The sequence below is a fragment of the Lupinus angustifolius genome, chromosome LG19 (assembly GCF_001865875.1).
Source record: "Lupinus angustifolius cultivar Tanjil chromosome LG19, LupAngTanjil_v1.0, whole genome shotgun sequence".
Classification (NCBI taxonomy): Eukaryota; Viridiplantae; Streptophyta; class Magnoliopsida; order Fabales; family Fabaceae; genus Lupinus; species Lupinus angustifolius.
This window is the reverse complement of record NC_032027.1, coordinates 8,218,077-8,236,106: the sequence shown is the minus strand read 5'-3', so window position 1 is coordinate 8,236,106 and position 18,030 is coordinate 8,218,077. Positions and strand designations below refer to the sequence as shown.

The 18,030-nt window shown below is 30.4% G+C and overlaps 1 protein-coding gene and 1 long non-coding RNA gene across 2 annotated transcripts in view; both read left to right on the top strand.

Moving 5' to 3' along the window:
- Positions 1 to 10,574, top strand: part of LOC109334213 (DEAD-box ATP-dependent RNA helicase 28) — an 87,278-nt gene extending 76,704 nt beyond the window's left edge. The window contains exons 3-21 of the mRNA XM_019569850.1: positions 2,309 to 2,683; positions 3,366 to 3,545; positions 3,728 to 3,796; positions 3,937 to 4,043; positions 4,594 to 4,672; positions 5,460 to 5,633; positions 5,750 to 5,898; positions 6,139 to 6,234; positions 6,628 to 6,730; positions 6,920 to 6,982; positions 7,215 to 7,276; positions 7,458 to 7,554; positions 8,136 to 8,254; positions 8,334 to 8,376; positions 8,617 to 8,718; positions 8,956 to 9,054; positions 9,165 to 9,248; positions 9,335 to 9,609; positions 10,195 to 10,574. Coding sequence (XP_019425395.1) covers positions 2,318 to 2,683; positions 3,366 to 3,545; positions 3,728 to 3,796; positions 3,937 to 4,043; positions 4,594 to 4,672; positions 5,460 to 5,633; positions 5,750 to 5,898; positions 6,139 to 6,234; positions 6,628 to 6,730; positions 6,920 to 6,982; positions 7,215 to 7,276; positions 7,458 to 7,554; positions 8,136 to 8,254; positions 8,334 to 8,376; positions 8,617 to 8,718; positions 8,956 to 9,054; positions 9,165 to 9,248; positions 9,335 to 9,609; positions 10,195 to 10,210 — 2,283 coding nt within the window. The 5' untranslated portion in view covers positions 2,309 to 2,317 and the 3' untranslated portion in view covers positions 10,211 to 10,574. The remainder of the gene's footprint in view (positions 1 to 2,308; positions 2,684 to 3,365; positions 3,546 to 3,727; positions 3,797 to 3,936; positions 4,044 to 4,593; positions 4,673 to 5,459; positions 5,634 to 5,749; positions 5,899 to 6,138; positions 6,235 to 6,627; positions 6,731 to 6,919; positions 6,983 to 7,214; positions 7,277 to 7,457; positions 7,555 to 8,135; positions 8,255 to 8,333; positions 8,377 to 8,616; positions 8,719 to 8,955; positions 9,055 to 9,164; positions 9,249 to 9,334; positions 9,610 to 10,194) is intronic.
- Positions 45 to 10,574, top strand: LOC109334219. Its single transcript, XR_002106078.1, has 2 exons — positions 45 to 74; positions 10,392 to 10,574. It is a non-coding gene; the product is annotated as an uncharacterized LOC109334219 (long non-coding RNA).

Genomic DNA, 18,030 nt, shown 5'->3' with positions numbered 1-18,030 from the left:
CATAAATTTATCATATAAGCATCTTATTATTCATGTAATAATAATAATTATTATTATATATTGATTGTTATAAAGTATATAAACATTTAATAAAAATTAAAAATTCATTGAGTACTTGCGAATAACTACCATCCATATGTGTACCGGCATGTAGTGTGAGTTTCGGAAAAGGAAATCACTATTCATGTTTGTTGGGACTTGTTACCATCCGTAAGTATGGAGAGTCACTTGAATGATATGTTAGGGAGCAATATTTGTTATTTTAAAGTTTGCATCACTCTATATATTAATTCATTCTCATCGGTCGAAAGAGTAAATATGAATTTAGTATATATTAATTTTATATTTTCTCACCAATGAGAATAAAAAAGTACTTGGAGGGATACACATATTAAAATAGAAGAGAATGTGATATCATATGTTAGTTGTAAAGTAACATATCTTATGATTTTATTAATGTATGACCTATGAGTCTATGGCACGTTTTAATTTTCTAAAATATATGTAAATTTGCTTTATGAAGTAATTCATTTATATAACATGTGCATGAATAAAAGTGCACTCACCATTATTTAGTTAATCTTATCTCTTTTATGTAACTCAAAAAAAATTGAATGTTTGAGTATAGAAAAGAAAACAATATTCTATTAGACACATACTTCTTAATGCAGGTTTACTCTTGAGTTGTTTAACCATTTCTTTAGCTGGATAAATTTGAATCCCATAACTTGTGTGTTGGGTGACCTAATTTTTAAGTCAATATTATTGTAGAATGTAATATTTATGTAATGATAATGTAAATATTTATATATAGCTACCGTGTCATCTACTATTCATTTAAATTACTTTTTTAAAGAGACAATTATAATTAAATATGAATAATAGATGATACAATGATAATATATAAAACTTATATACTCAATTCATACATTTTTCTCATAGTTCTATTGGTTATTTCGATTAAATTATTGCAATTTTTTTTCTCATTTTGAGTGAATGACAAATAAAGTGACAACTAGGAGTGTAAGCAGATCAGGTTTAAATCGCAAGATCGATGGAGCCGAACCGAACAACAAAATGTAGTTCGGTTCCGCTGTTTAGTTTAGTTTTTTATTTGAAACCATTTAAGTTGAGTTCAAGGTTTTAGAAATTTTGGAACTGTTAGAACCAAACCGAACCGCATATTAAAAAATAACTCATTTTTATATTTGGATGATTATGATTTAAAAGTTAGGAGATAAAATATGATTAAGAATTTAGAATTATTAATACATATAAGCTATAAATAAGAGGCAAATAGAAAAAAAAAATTAGTAAATAAACCTCAATATCTATTATCTCTACTATTCATTAAGTAGTAAGAAAACTAAAAAAAACTAGTGTACATTGTGTCACTATCTAGAGATGAAATTAATTAAATAAAGAAATTAAAGAACTAAAAGAAAATAAAGAAAGAACTTGATGGCATTATCGATGATATGGACTAGTAGATATTACTGTTGGACTAAAGAATTAGTACCAAATTTGTCATTATTAAATTTTGTTGGATATTGTCGAAGATTTTATGGACTAAAATTTTAAGTTTGTAGTATGTTGAGCTGTTGAATTATTATTGTTTTACTAAAAAGAGTATTAATTAATATTGAATATTTTATTATTGATTTGTTTAGTACTTTATACTTGGAAAATCTTGTTCAATTATTTTTTAAAGATTTTTTTTTAAATAAGTTGAAAAACTGCGGAACCGAACCGAACTGTTAATGAACGGTTCAGTCCTGGTTCCTAAATAAAATTTGCGGTTAATCGATTAAAACTGAACCATATCTTTATGTTTGATTCAGTCATTAAATTACGTCAAAAACTGAATCGAACTAAACTTTTACACCCTTAGTGACAACATTTTTTTAAAATAATAAAGTAATTTTTTTTTAAAGTAACAATTTTTTGTATAACCAATACCTTACACCTATAATCTCCTTTGAGATACATACCATCCATCTTAACAAGTATCATTTATAGGAATTAAATCTTGATCATTTCATCTATTCAGAGGTCGAGTAAAGTATTATACTACTAAATCAACATTTTGTTAATCGGTTGTGAGACTATATTTTAATTTTGAATGTTATAATCTAATTCTCTTATTTGAAAGAATGTGGTCATAAGATTGGGCCTAACATTGTAACAAAGAAGGTGATTAAATCCTACCCGGTCCAAACAAACTCAAAACCATTTTCATAGGTTTAAAGGTTAACCTTATAAACTTCGAAACAACAAAAACCCTTTCTTTAAACCCTCTTTTCATTCTCAATCTCCCATGGCTCCTTCTTTCGTATTCGAACCCGCAAGCGATGAAGAAGTAGAACACTCCGAATCCGAACAAGACAATGAAAATGAAAACTCAGAACCAGAATCAGAAGATGATTATGATGTTGATGATCCTGAATCAGAAGAACTTGATGAAGAACCACGAAGAATAATACCAGTTACCAATAAGAAAACACAATCTCCTTGGGATTTCGCTAAATACTCTGAGTCTGTTGCTGAGGAACATTCTCGACGAAGCACAACTTCTGTTGATGAGAAAATCTCTAAAGTTATCAATCAACGTTCGGTGCCGCTGACTGTTCCTACACAAGAGGAGGATACTGATACCTCAGATTCTGAACCGGAAGATAAACAAGTAATGGGTTTTTCGTATTTTCAATTCATTATTCATAATGTGTTTAAAAAATTTGTTTTTTTTGTGCTTGTTAGGTACTTGGGTTTCTCTAAATTATAGAAAATAGTTTCACTTGAGTCTTGAATAGGGCCTTCTTAGTTTTTACTCAGGTTTATATCAGTGTTGTAAATTGTGGTTACATTATGTGGAAAGTTGCGAGGAAATATGACAGATGCAGCTGCAGTGGTAGCGTGGAGACTCGGAAACTGGAAACCGCAATATTGCGGTTGGGGAGTACAATTTATTTTAAAACACTTGTTCCTATGCTTCAAAAAGGTTTTAAATGGGTCCCTGTTGGTGCAACTTATAAGGACACAAAGAAATTATAATTAGTGGAGATTCAGTTACAAACTTATTTAAATATAAGATCATAGTAATATGTAAAATGTCACTACACACTAGTTTTTATGTGTGTAGGCAGGAAGGAGAGTTAGGGAAAGAAGAGAAAGAACTGATTAGTTATGCGGTGTGATGGTGTAAAAGAAAAAGTTGTAAGAATACATGGGTTGTAATATTATAGAGTATCTAAAAAATTGTTAGTTGTTTCAAAATTTGTTTTTTTATTGGCTAGGTTTGCTTAAGAAGATTATAGAAAATATTGCTTATTTGTTTCTAAATTTGTTTTTTGGTTGGGTTTGTTTAGGAGGATTATAGACCAGAAGAGGAAGATGAAGAAGATGATAATGTTGGTGACAACAAGCCCTTTTTTGCTCCTTCTGATGGAGCTTCTTTCGATGCTGATTCATTCATGCAGCTTAATTTGTCCCGACCTTTGCTCCGGGCTTGTGAGGCCCTGGGGTATGCTAAGCCAACACCAATTCAGGTTTCTTTTTTGCTTTGTTTTAATTCTTAGCATTATTGATTTAGTAATATTATATAGGATACTTTGCCTTGAAAATTTTGCTTTACCTTTTTGAATCTTAGCATTATTGGTTATATAGTTTCATTCTATATATGATCTTTTGCTTTGAGAATTTTATTCTTTTTACGGGATTTTGATGGTAGGCAGCGTGTGTTCCACTTGCATTGACTGGTCGTGATATATGCGGAAGTGCCATCACTGGATCTGGGAAGGTAGTCTTTCTGTTAATTTTCATTAGATGTTTGTGCTTTGTGAATTTGTGATTTTATGGTTTAGTGCCGGAATGATTCTACAATTGTGTTTCTTTTCATGCCATTTTTTCTTATCACGCTATCGTTGTGTTGCCATGCAGACAGCCGCATTTGCACTACCCACTTTAGAGAGGTTGTTGTTCCGTCCAAAACGTATGCATGCAATAAGGGTCCTCATTCTCACTCCAACCAGAGAGTTGGCTGTTCAGTAAGTATTGTCATAAATGTTTTTCTGGATCGTGTCTATATTATGTTTAAAAAAGTTTCAAATATTTAACTGTGCTAGAAGAGCAAGAGACGAACCCCGAGACTTGTGGCTTGCCTGTAGATACTAAACTGCACTGTAAATATAATTATTTTCTGTTTGCATAAGTGTTCTGTATAACTGCTATTTTAAATGAACAAGTAGGATGTACTACTCATGGCCATGCATGGATGTTGTCCTGTACTACCTATTTAAATGGCTGAGCTTCAATGATATAGTAAATATATGGCTGTGCAGTTTATTTAGTACTCAATTTCTCTTCTCTGCGTTAGCGGTTTTATGCATTTAAATTAATGAAATGAGATTTTCAATGTAAATTTAATTACTAACTTGCAGATACTCAAATCCAGAATAGACTTTGTTTAAATAATCCACTTGGTTAGTTATAATGAATAGCATATTTCCAGCGGAAGGTCATATATGTAAAATTTAATAGTTATCTTTTTTGGTGATTTATGTAATGTTTTTGTTTTCTATTCTTTCATTTTGGCAGAGTTCACAGTATGATTGAGAAGCTTGCTCAGTTTACTGACATCAGGTGTTGCCTGGTTGTTGGAGGTCTATCAACAAAGGTTTGGACCGATTGGTTACTGTTTAAAAGTAATGATGTTCTATTTTATAAGACGTGTTGTTAGGTCATAATAGAATTATGTGCTTCTTTGTGATGATTGCTGCATGCTAATGTGTTTACTATTTGGATATAATGTATACTTTTGTCAGTTCCATCTATAATTATGATAATCTTCGTCATGTCATCAGTCATTTCCTATTAGTCTGACTTGAAATAATAAATTATTGGGTTTCTTCTGATAGTTACTTTCCTTCTAGTAGTGTATTATGATAATATAATTTTTGACAATATCTTGAGTAAGAGATACTCTATTCTTTCATTCTATGCATTGCTGGTCCTAAACCTGGATAGAAGGTGAAGATTGTATTAGACAGTCGGCAGCCAACGTTAAACTCTGTCGAATATCTATGATATGGATCTCTTGAGTAGGAAATATTCTATTTTTGTTGAGCATATGAATTGGTGTAACACAGCATCTTCTAGCATGGACCCTTTTCATGACTTATAATGAAATGGGCCTTTTGAAGATATATTTCAATATATTCAGCTTGGAAATATTGTTGATGATTTTCATAGTCAGTGCTCATTTCATTTCTAAGCTTTGTCATGATATGGTACATGATTACACCGTGATGTGGATTTTTATTTTTTTATGAATGAGAAGAATGGTTTAAAAAAGGACTGTATTTGATTATCCAAATATGTCATGTCATTCTTCAAAGTTAATTGGTAACACAGATGATCTTCCTTGCTATTTATGCTTTAAATGTTGTCATTTCTCATCCTAGGTCCAAGAGGTTGCATTGAGATCAATGCCAGACATTGTTGTAGCTACTCCAGGACGTATGATAGACCATTTACGGAATTCTATGTCAGTGGATTTGGATGATCTTGCTGTTCTAATCCTTGATGAGGCTGATCGTCTTTTAGAGCTTGGATTTAGTGCTGAAATTCAAGAACTTGTAAGCTTCAGTATCCCTACAATGCAAGAATCATTGTAGTTAAACATTCCGTTTTTTCAGTTTATCTTGCTTTCAGTTTTAGGGAAATTTTTTAAAAACAATTTGTTCTTTAATAGGTTCGCTCCTGTCCGAAAAAAAGGCAGACAATGCTATTTTCAGCAACCATGACTGAGGAGGTTGATGAGCTTATTAAACTTTCCCTGTCAAAACCATTACGTCTTTCTGCTGACCCATCTGCAAAGCGACCGGCAACCTTAACTGAGGAGTAATTTCTTCAATACTTCTCTTTCCCTTCCTAATTTCATCATCCATTTCCACTAACTACTGTTCTATGTATTATGATATTTGGCTGTCTGCTCTGAATGCTCTGATAGTTGTTATGTGAAAGTTATAAAGTCTTGAGTTAATATCTTTTTAATGGGCTCCCACATACGCGAACCTTTAGTGAGCTGCTAGTAGTGTCCCTTGTGCCATGTTAATTGTTAAGTATTGTTTTCTTTTTCAGGGTTGTTAGGATACGAAGAATGCGTGAAGTAAATCAGGAAGCAGTTCTTCTTGCAATGTGCTCCAAAACTTTTACTGCTAGAGTGATCATCTTCAGGTTGTATTCCTCGTCATTTATTATGCTTACCCAGAAAATAATCATACATACCGTCTGTGATTGTTTATTTCACGAGTTGTTAGCGAATTCTCTTATGCATATCTGATAATGTGATTGGCTATATTTATGGGGGTGATTTGACTATGATCCTATTGTTCATATCAATTATGCCCTTTATTCTAATGGTTGGCCAGCAAATTGAGGGTTGTAGCTGTAAATCAACTTGTTTGATGTTTATGATTACAGTAAACTTAAATCTGTAACCCTTTATTTCAGAGTTTAAGTCTAGTTCCTTCATTTGTGCTGCTTTTGATTAATTAAGTCCTTTTTTGTCTCTAACTCACTATTCTTCTATGTTTTTTTAACTTGATAATCTATCATGTTGATGTGCAGTGGGACAAAGCAAGCGGCACATAGGTTGAAAATTATATTTGGATTAGCTGGCTTAAAAGCTGCTGAGCTTCATGGAAATCTTACTCAGGCACAGCGGCTTGAAGTATGTTGTTTTATCTTGTGGATTTGCTTTATGGTTATTTTGAAGTCACAATTTTGTGATACTAAAATTGTGGTGTTCATTTGGATTTGGCTGATTTGATTTGATTTGCTTTTTGTTTTCACGTTGAAAAGATCTACTTCATTGAGTATGGCTTTGCTAAGATTTTCTCACTAAGGGTTGTTTGTTTAGGCATTGGAACAGTTCAGAAAGCAGCAAGTTGATTTTTTGATTGCAACTGATGTGGCTGCTCGTGTAAGAATCTATTATTGCTTCTTCTCTCACTTAGTTGGTTGTTTTGTGCACTGCTTTCTTAATGTTACCTGTGTTAATCTCACCCTTAATACTGGGATATAAGGTTATGATAGTAAACCTCTTAACTTTAAAGGGAACTTACAATTATCAAATTTTTGGCTTATTTTCATTTTCTTTTAGGCATTTTGGAATTTGAATATAGATTTGACACTGCCACATTTTGTACCTGTAGGGTCTTGATATTATTGGTGTTCAAACAGTTATCAACTTTGCATGTCCACGTGATCTTACCAGGTATAATCTATGTCCATGGTCAATGTTGGTGACAACTGTGTTTTTGGTGACTAATATTTTGTCCTGTTGCAGTCTGTGTTCGTCATCCTTTAGTTTGTCTCACTTTCCATCTTTACTACATCAAATATTAACTCATTCTTTTTTAGTGTCCTAGTGACTAAAACATTTTAAATCTCTGTAGCTATGTTCATCGAGTGGGTCGTACCGCAAGAGCTGGGAGAGAAGGATATGCTGTCACATTTGTTACCGATAATGACCGATCACTTCTAAAAGCCATAGTGAGTTCATTCCTAGATTTCATGTATCTGTTTTTAGCTTTATTTGTTACTGGCTATCGGCTATGGCACTATACATATTTCCGTCCACAATAGTATGGATTGAAATGTTTTTCAAGTTGATTTCGGTTTTTGGTCTCAGTTCCTTAAATTATTAGTAAAAAGATGTGAATTAAAATTTTCAATTTGTTATTCATGTTTGATGTTTCATGAGTAAATAAAATCTTTGTAATGTAAAGCTGCCATTACAAGAAAATATCTAATTAATGCTGCCTTCTTTACAAGTAATTATATACCTTTGTAATGTGGTTTTTTTGGTCTGGATTATATGGACTATTGCTATTAATTACTCTCTGGAAATATGCCCTCTTAAAACCAAGATATGTTTTTCTATCACCTGTTTTTTTTTAAATTTTCACAAGTTGCTAAATGTTTAGTCCTACTGGTAATTTTGACGTTCCATGTTCAAAAGCTTTTTGATTCTCCACTAAGATAAGGACAATAAACTGAAAAAAAAGGAAATTGTCATTTTAAATGATCCTATGTATAATCTTTCTTGCAAATGTTGATTTATTATTAATTAGGCAAAGAGAGCTGGTTCAAAGCTGAAGAGCCGTACTGTTGCGGAGCAATCTATACTTAAATGGTCTCATATGATTGAGCAAATGGAGGATCAAGTTGCTGAAGTACTTCAAGAAGAGAGGTTTTGATTATATTTAAATGTTAAAGGATTCCCTTTTTTTTTAAATAGTGCTGCATTTATATATTTGGGCTTTTTTCAGGGAAGAAAGAGTCCTAAGGAAAGCTGAAATGGAGGCCACAAAGGTATTAATCAGTTATTCTTTTGTTTTTCTAGCTTTCAATCCTGGGATGTGTTGGATTACTCATTTACTTGGTGTGGTCACAACTTCGATGATGTCTAGTAAATATCATTTCCAAAGTAGTAGCATCACCGCTTGGAAAATTGTAGTCCTGATTGCACTGTATTCTGTGGTATAGCTGACTATTTACATATCCTTAAGATTTTCCATTTAAAACAGTCATGCACTTTTATGATATGGACAGGCTGAAAACATGATTACGCATCGGGAAGAGATCTATTCCCGCCCTAAAAGAACCTGGTTTGTCACAGAGAAGGAGAAGAAGCTTGGTGCAAAAGCAGCAAAGGTAAGATTTTATTCCATTTTGTCGATATTCCTCAAATTATAGGCATTTAGTCTCCCATGTTTCATCGGGGCAGTATGATGGATATTATGAAGGCTGGCCATTTCCTTTCTATGTTCCACAATCTTTTGCAGTGAAGGTGACACACCAGTCAAACTAATGACTAACCAGGGAATTTTAGTTCAAATTCTTCTCTGAAATTTAATGTTGATGATCAGAAAATCGTTTGACTGTTAACAGGCATCTGTGGATAAGGGAAGGAATTCTGGAAAGGAGGTAATTAGTGCCGAACAAGCAGATGATATCAAAATGAAGGAAAAGAGGAAGCGGGAGCGGGAGGTCAGAAATATTTCACAATTTTTCTTATGTTCATTTATTCTATGACTATATATAAGCTTGCTTTTATGCATTTGTGTGTATTTTACGTGATGGAAATATATTTGGTGTAGAAAAATTTGCCTAGAAGGATGCGTAGAAAATTGGAAGCCTCTAGAGAGATGTTGGAGGACGATGAGCATGCCAATGAGCAAGAAGTATGCACTTCTTATTTTCGTATTAACTTTCTGTTCGCTGTGAAGGATGGAATGCAGTCTTTATTGTTTTCCTTTTTCTGTGGTAGGCTAAGGGGTCAAATAAGAAAGAAAAGGGTGGATTGTCACTTGTTGATCTTGCTTATCGACGGGCAAAAGCAGTGAAGGCTGTCAAGAAGGCTCTAGACAACGGAAAAATTGTCAAGAGTAAAAAGAAATCCAGTCGTCCTCCTCAAAAGACTTCTTCAAGGACCGAAGAGATGCGGGAGCTGTTCCAGACTGAGATAAAGGATAAAAAGCCAAATAGAAGAGGTGATGGAGCAGCAAAGAAGTCCAAGAAGAGTTCATTCAAAAGCAAGTCTAGGTATTAAACATATCACCCTTGTTTCTAATGATCTAACTACCATGTTTGTCAACTTTTAAGCACCTAACATGATATTTGGTTTAATGTGTCTTTGGCACCACCCTTGAGGGGATTATTTGTTTTAGTTAACATGCTTATTTGACTGAAAAGCTTAATATCCATGTTTGATTAGGGAGAGTTTTTAATAAAGCCCCTGGCTTATAAGCTTTGATTTGATTTGGAAAATAGGGTATTCACGATCTGAATCCCGATTTAACTACCATGCAAAACACCACATAGCAATCAACAAATGTTTGCCTTTTTATTTGTTTTGCATTTGTTAGTGGAAACTGAAAACATATCAACCAAAAATAAAAACAGAAAACGAACTTGGTACTTAGTAGTACAGAACTTCTTTCCCTTGAGTTTATTGAGATGGTTGCTTAGGATAAATGTGATATTTAGTTGCAATAAATTTTGTTTGTTATAAAATATATATCACAAGACTAAGTATATTTTGTTCTCCATAATTTACAAGGATTGAACTGGTAGTTTTTCTGCATCTCAACATATATTTCACACTAAATGTTATTCAATTTCCTTCAGGTACAAGCGCAAGTAGTCCTTTGAGGCTAATGATCCTTTTCATAAAGATATGTTTATAGAAGGACAATGAAACCTGCAATTTTGGCACCTTCTTATTGATCTGATATGTAGTCAAATGCTTATACCATATTCATTGCACCATTGGAGGTGACTATAAATGAGATGCTGCCTGTAACTTTCAGCTGATGGTGCCATAGATGGGTAACCCTTTTTTTCTAGTGTCAATTGTATCTCATGACCTTGTTTCTTAACTCAATTTGACTTGTTACTTAGTATCATATTTATGTATTGCTCAATTTTGTAATCCAATCTTTAGGTTGAGTTCCATGTACTAATAGAATTTCTTTTTTATTACATAAAACTGTTTAATTTCTTTGCTTCTTTTGTTGTTACATCAATTGTTGTTAAGGCACACAAGTTATTACTTATTACATACATGCAAAGCATGGTCATGAAAGACAGTTTGGTGATAACATACATGCTCTATAGCTTGTTTACTTGAAAATGGATGGTGGTATTTATTATGGAAAAGCATGGTGATGAAAGAATGAAAGTGGACGTTCCTAGCATGTTATAAATAATACTATATGGAGTAATGAGATACTAATTCATGTCTTAGTATACTTAGATAAAAAAGTAATTCAATTGAATGATAGATAGTGACTGTGTATAAATTTTTGTGTTGATAATGTATATGTTTAACTTGTTAAGACCGGTATATACATATTAAAAATATCATGTGGAGGAGGACATGTGTTCAATAGTTGCAGATAGTATTTTGGTTGAAATTGTTTTATTTGTCAATACATTAAGTAATGTTTCCTTATAGTTTAAATCTGAAAGGTATCATTATCTATTCAGAAGTCCCAATTACCACTTGATCTCTAAGCGCAGTCTTAGGCGCATCTTCATTTTTAATAAAAAATTGATTGTAACCATTAACCATCAATATCCACTTCATTAAACATATTAGCTCGTGACATGAAGCTGAATTCACAAGCACGTCATCAACCAGCATATCCCTAATGTTGTCCTCATTTTTTATCTGAGATTAATCAGATTTTAACAAGGAACTAGTAAGTTACCCGTGCATTTACATGAGGCATTAATTTTTTGGCACATGGTTAAGAACAAATGTTATCCGTGTATTCGTATGTTTAATAACACATATGTTATTCGTGTATTCGTTTTGGTTAATAACACATATTATTTGTGCATTCTAATAGTTAAGAACACACATGTTATTCATGCATTCACTCACACGATTAAGAAAAAATATGTTACTTGTGCATTCATATGGTTAAGAGCACACATGTTACTCGTGCATTCGTGTGATTAAGAACATACATGTTAAAATGTACATTCTAATGATTAAGAAACACACATGTTATCTGTGTATTCACATGGTTAAGAACATACATCTTACATGTGCATTCATATGGTTAAACAATCACATATTACTCAAGCATTCTTGAGACATTGATTTTGACGAATATTTAGAAGCACATAAGTATGAATATTATTTAATGTATATTGTTAATATTGTGTAATATCTATATATTAATGCAAAGGGCTGGTGGTATTACAAAAATAGACATCTCCTTTCATTGACACTTGGATTTTCAAGGGGTATATTTGTAATATCATTTTTTATTTCATAAAAAAAGATAAAATAATTTGAAAGAGTGCACATGTTGCATTTATTGTCTTTCTCTAGAGTATCTCTTTCTCTTTCTATATTTCCACTCTCCCACTCTTTCTGTATTTTCACTCTCCCTCTCTTTCTCCACTTCCACACTCTCCCACTCTTTTTGAATTTGAGACTCATTGAACCTTTTGCATTTTTTCTTCCGCAAATTTCTCTCTTCATCCTAGGTGCAACTTCTTCACCCGTGAAATCATTCGGTGAGTTCTTCATTTACACGTATGATTTTTCCTTACAACTTCTTTCTCATTAAATCTTATAGGTTCTAATAATTTGTGTTTGAAGTGGTGAAGAGTTATGACATTCTTTCTAACATCTCATTCTTAAAGGTATGTTTTTTCTTCATGTTCTTATATTAATGTTTAGTTCAATGTTTACTAATAGTGGATTCTAGGTTTTCTTTGTTTTTTTAGTTCAAACTTTACTAACACAATAATATTTTTAGCTGACAAGTTTACATTTTTTGGACATTTTTTTAGGTGAAGCAAGATTACATTTTTATGCCACACAGCAAAGCTACCATCACTGGTATTGTCGTCGAGTCATCTGTTAGTTCATTGGAGTTGCCCACCATACAATTTTGTAGCTCTTAATATTGACGGTAGTTCCTTAGTAAATCCCGATCCTGTTGGATTTGGTGGTATTAGAGACTCAGATGGAAGAGTGAACTCAAAACTCTTTATCGGGGTTAGAAATCTGTTTGAGTAGAGGTTACAAAAAACTTATTTGCATGATTGACTCTATGAACACTTCATCATTAGTCTTCAAAAAGTTTCTCATGACTCACACTTAATCTAAATTCGGTTAAGTGAGATTAACTATGCAAAAATACAAAATTACGGGTGTTGTATTACCAAGCATGTCCACACCTAGGAATGATTGTGACTCTAACAATATTCAATTATAACCCCATTTTATTACTATACAGAAACATATATGCTTGAATGCTTCAATATATACAGTAGAACGCACAGTAAAACAAGCGTTGATTTTACCCAATGTTTACAATGTGATGCAAGTATATATTTTGTGATAACATTGAAGTTAGTTATTTTGATGTTATTTTAGAAAAATGATTTATCTCTTATAAAATCAACTCATAACTTTAAAGTATATATTTTGTGATATGTCGTTTTTATTGTGTTTACTGTTATTTTGTGATGCATAAAAAATTGTATATTGATTTAAGAGTGTATTTTTTAATATATATTTTAATTTTTTATTTTATTACTATTTAAGATTTTCACTTCATTATAAAAGTGAATCGCAAGGTCATTACATAATAGTTCTCAGGAATGTTCCAAGCAAAACCATGAAGCATGTAAATTGAATGTGCTATACAGAACCATAAGAAAAATTCATGGATACAAAGGGGAGAGGAAAAATACCAAGGATACTAAAAAAATAATGATATTGAGAGTACAAAATATGAATGAACCCTTGGAAAACATATTTGTATAGAAAAACCAGAACTCTAAAACAACCTACTTCGACAAGACTAGAAATTTGTGCTTAAACAGTAAACCTGAACTTCATACTAACTTACAAATTGGTAACAATTAGTGAAAATAAAGAATGCATATGAAATAAGTTTTCATGTAATCAAGCTTGGTGAAGAAGTAAAAAGTGGAATATAGGAAAATATAGAATGTAGAGGAACATGAAGTCAAAAATCACCTCCACCATCAAAGGTAGTCCTCACTACATAACTGGAAGTAACTAAGAACAATTGTGATCTCCGCAAAAGTGATAAGGTGGATGACAAAAACTATGAAAATGAAATAAATATGTAATAAAATTGATGTAACTAGATTGATGTTAAAACCAAGAAAAGCTCAACAAAGACAACACCAAAAGGGAGTATTATATATATATATATATACTTAGTTGAAAAGCTTTTACTTTGTGTGGGGAAAGGAAACATCTTTTGTCAAAGTAAACAGTTAACAACTTAACATATTGATGTAAAGATCATAAATCAATTGAAAAATGTAAGTGACATATTGAGCCAGATTGTGACAGATTGATGCAAACATCTTGCATTATTACTCTACCGCCAACTTTTTTAAAATTTCAGCATGTCACAACTTTTTCACTTCTCTCTTTTTCTAATATCTGTATTATTTTTATATGAATGATCACATCTTTGCAAAAAAGCCGTACAATGAATTCAATTAGAGGAACAACACTTAAACTTTAACATAATAATTCCTCAACCTTCCATTTCTTGCATATCTTCTCTTTATATATTATTTTATTCAGAAAATATTTATTTAACCATTTTTTTAAATAAATATAACATTTTTTGGTTTTCTTGTAGGCCATATGCCTTCTTCATAGCATTGAGAAAATAACCAAATCTACTATCTTCTTTAATATAAATTGGAGGGGTTGTGAAGTTATTTGATTTGATTGACACTTGGATTTCATTTAAAATGGTATATTTGTAACAACATGTTTTATTTATTTAAAAAAATATAAAACAAAATTATATATTGTATATAACTGGAAAAACAATATAACTTATGTCTTTACTTGTGGTGAGAATAATTTAGTCATTAGATAATAATATATACAATAAGATAATGTTGTCTACATATTCATTGATTAGTAAGTTCAGTGATATTACTAAAATGGATTGGTAACATAGGTGGTGTTAAGTTTTTGCAAAGATAATTTGGTAAAACTAAAAGGGTGGTTGTATTTTACACATGCAATTACTACATCTCTTTAAATAATAACTTTTCATTTTCTTTCTCTAACAAGTAATTAAATCCATGTTTCTCTCTTTTATGCAACTCAAATTTATTTTTCTCTTTTTTCTTCATCTTGAAACTCATATATCTTTTTTCCTCCAAAAACACGATCATTAGTTAAGCAAATCACACCTGCATTTTTAAGAGTCTACAAAGTAGATATGTAGATTTTATTATTGCATATGAGTTTAGAATTATAACAAATAAGTCAGCGGATGGCCTTTTGTAATAATAGACATAACAATATTTGGCTCAATCTAGATAAATTTCATATCTGAATTGATTTTAAAGTATCATACACTCTATTTTATTTTAAATTATATAAATTGTATACTTAGTACAAATATTCTACAACCAGATCTAAGTTTGTTTCATCATTGGACTATTGTTCAACCTATTTAGTTACTTAGTCTAATATAGCATTATTTACTACACAAAAAGTATTATTGTGTCTAATATAACATTTTTCATTATACTTAACATATAAGTTATATCATTTTATCTCACCTACAAAGTATTATTTTGTGGAGCTAGACTCTTCTTCATTAGTGTAGAGGACAATTATGGGAAAATGCATTAAAAACTTAAAAAGACAATGACATTTATGACCTTTAATTTATATTGAATTTACAAATGTAGCCTTAAAAATACACTATAATATGTAAATGCCCTTCCATTACTAGAGACGAGTCTTACTCTATTTTATAGTACCTAAAGTATCATCTTATTTCTAAAAAAATTACACATTTTTATTTATGTTGAATAGGATGATATTATTTTACTTTTTTTATTTATGTTGATGTTTAGTTTAATGTTCATGTCATATGCAAGTGATTTATGAGTGGGGTATTATCAACAAATTTGGGAGTTAGTCTCAATGTATTAGGAGATGCAGGAATTGAATGATTTTTTATGTCACAAAAGAAATTAATTTTTGTTATGGATTTTAGACACAATTGTGAAAATAAGATAGGAAGAATGTAAGAATGATTAATAAAGTAAAGAAATGTATACATACTAATTTAGAGTGTGTTCAAATGATAAGTTTTTACATTGAGACATTAAAATTAGCATTAAACTTCATAAAAAAACTACTTAGATTGAAATGTTATGCCATTATGAGATTATAATTTTCTTTTTAATTTTTTGTGGTGGTCAAGTTTGATAGTTTCATGTTTATGTAGTTATTTATGATTTAGTAAGAATATTGAAATGAATTACAAGATAATTTTTTTTCTTCCTCTCAATCTCATGTTAGTATGAAGTTAATGTTTGATTATTGATCTCAGTTGTCTATGTTCAAGTTGTAAGTGCTTATGTTTAAAATATAACATGACTGATAAGAAAGTTGTCATCCTATTGTACGATTTACTAACCATTGTAATAGTAAAGACTCAAGAGTGATAAATATCTTATGCTATGGAGAAGGCTAAGCTCATTCTATCTATGAAAAAGACCAGCTATAACACTATGTTATAGGGAAAAGTGGATTGAGATAAAATAAGGTCATATTTCTCATATAATTTTATTGTCAATCTAAATATTTAAATATATCTGGTAACTTGGTGATTCTTTAAACTTCCATTTTTACATCTTGCAATTTTAGTGTAAACAAGTCAATAAATATCAAATATTAGTTGCATATTTTAACAATGTTATTTATCTCATTCAATTTTATTACTTCAAATTGTTGATCAAACCTACATCATCACAACAAAGACGATAAATTTCTACAATCTTGAACAATATTTGCATCAACAATTGAGATTATTGAGCAAATCAATGAATATGTCTTGAATAAAATTTCAACTGAACTTTTTATTTATCTTTAAATTTTTGTTATGTTCGATATAATAGATTTATTAAACTTAATACTAATATATATATTCTAATGTATGATTATAGGTGAGGAAAATGAGTGCATGAGTTTAGATTCAATTGATATGTCTGATATTAATGAAAGTGAAACATTCAACATACTAATTCCTGAATTTTTAAACTCACGTACAGCCTTCGGTCTCCTCAATGATAAGATCAAGTTGAAAGGTGGAACTCCAATAATGTTATTAATAAATTTAGACCAATATAAAAGATTATGTGGTTTATAAAGGATGGCTGACCACTAAAATCAACAATAAATATAGTTTATAAATATGTTTTCCAAATTCTCTAAGAGATATTCTACAACTTATTTTACATTGTGTTCCAAACTTTTTCTTTAACAATTATTTATTTAATATAACAGGTTCAACACTATCTCATTAATTAACAATCCTACATCAACAACAAAATATTTACGAGATAACCCTTCATAATATTTTTATTAACAAATTATTTTATCATTCTTTAATTAAATTCATGTAAAATACATTATCACCCGTGCGAATGCACGGGTATCCTACTAGTTTGGTAAAATAAAGCGAAATATATAGAAACACAACAATTGTGAATTAATTTCATTGGATATGTTTTCTAATGTAACGACACAATGTCTTTATAACTTTTGTCGCATAGCAAGACATGATAATATATAAATCGTTCATAAATTGACAAATTATGCAACATAATGGTCAAATATATAGTAAGACATGATAATATATAATTGAGTACAAACTATTATTATCATAGTAATATGAACTCATATGATATAAATAAATATTTGATCATAAAAATAATGAGTTTCATAATTCTTGTTACAAAGTATCAAAATATATAAACTAATATTGTTATATCTGCAATGTTAATAATAAAGGTAAGAAACAAAATAAAACAAATCAAGTGTATTCAATTGTTTATATTTAAATAATTCATGTATTTTGAATTCCCAAGGAGGGTTTGCTATAAATTAGTTTGTTATTTCTTTTTGTATAACAACAAAATAAATAAATCTATGAAAAATAAACAAAAAAATTAATGAAAATGAAATTTGGTCTATAAAATAAGAACAAATCTACAAAATAAAAACACGTCAATAAAAAATGCACTTTAAAGAATATTTTTATTTTTCATTTAACTTTATATTGATTCGTTTATTTTGAAAATATATTTTCTCTCTCAACCAATTATAAGTTATGAAAATATATTTTCTCTGTCAATCAATTGTAAGTTATAAAACAGTTCTAATATATTTGTATTTTATTTAATATATTTGTTTCTTAAAAATGTAACTCCTATATGTGTATTTTATTTAAGATTTTATATATATTGAGAGTTACTCAATGAGAACAATTCTCATATTAAAATTGTCAAAATAGTAAATCTGGCCTTATAACCAATCATGTATGGTTCGTAGCTCCACACACACATACATATATATATATATATTAAATCTTATGTTTAAGAAGAATGAATAAGATGAGAGACTTTCGGCAATTT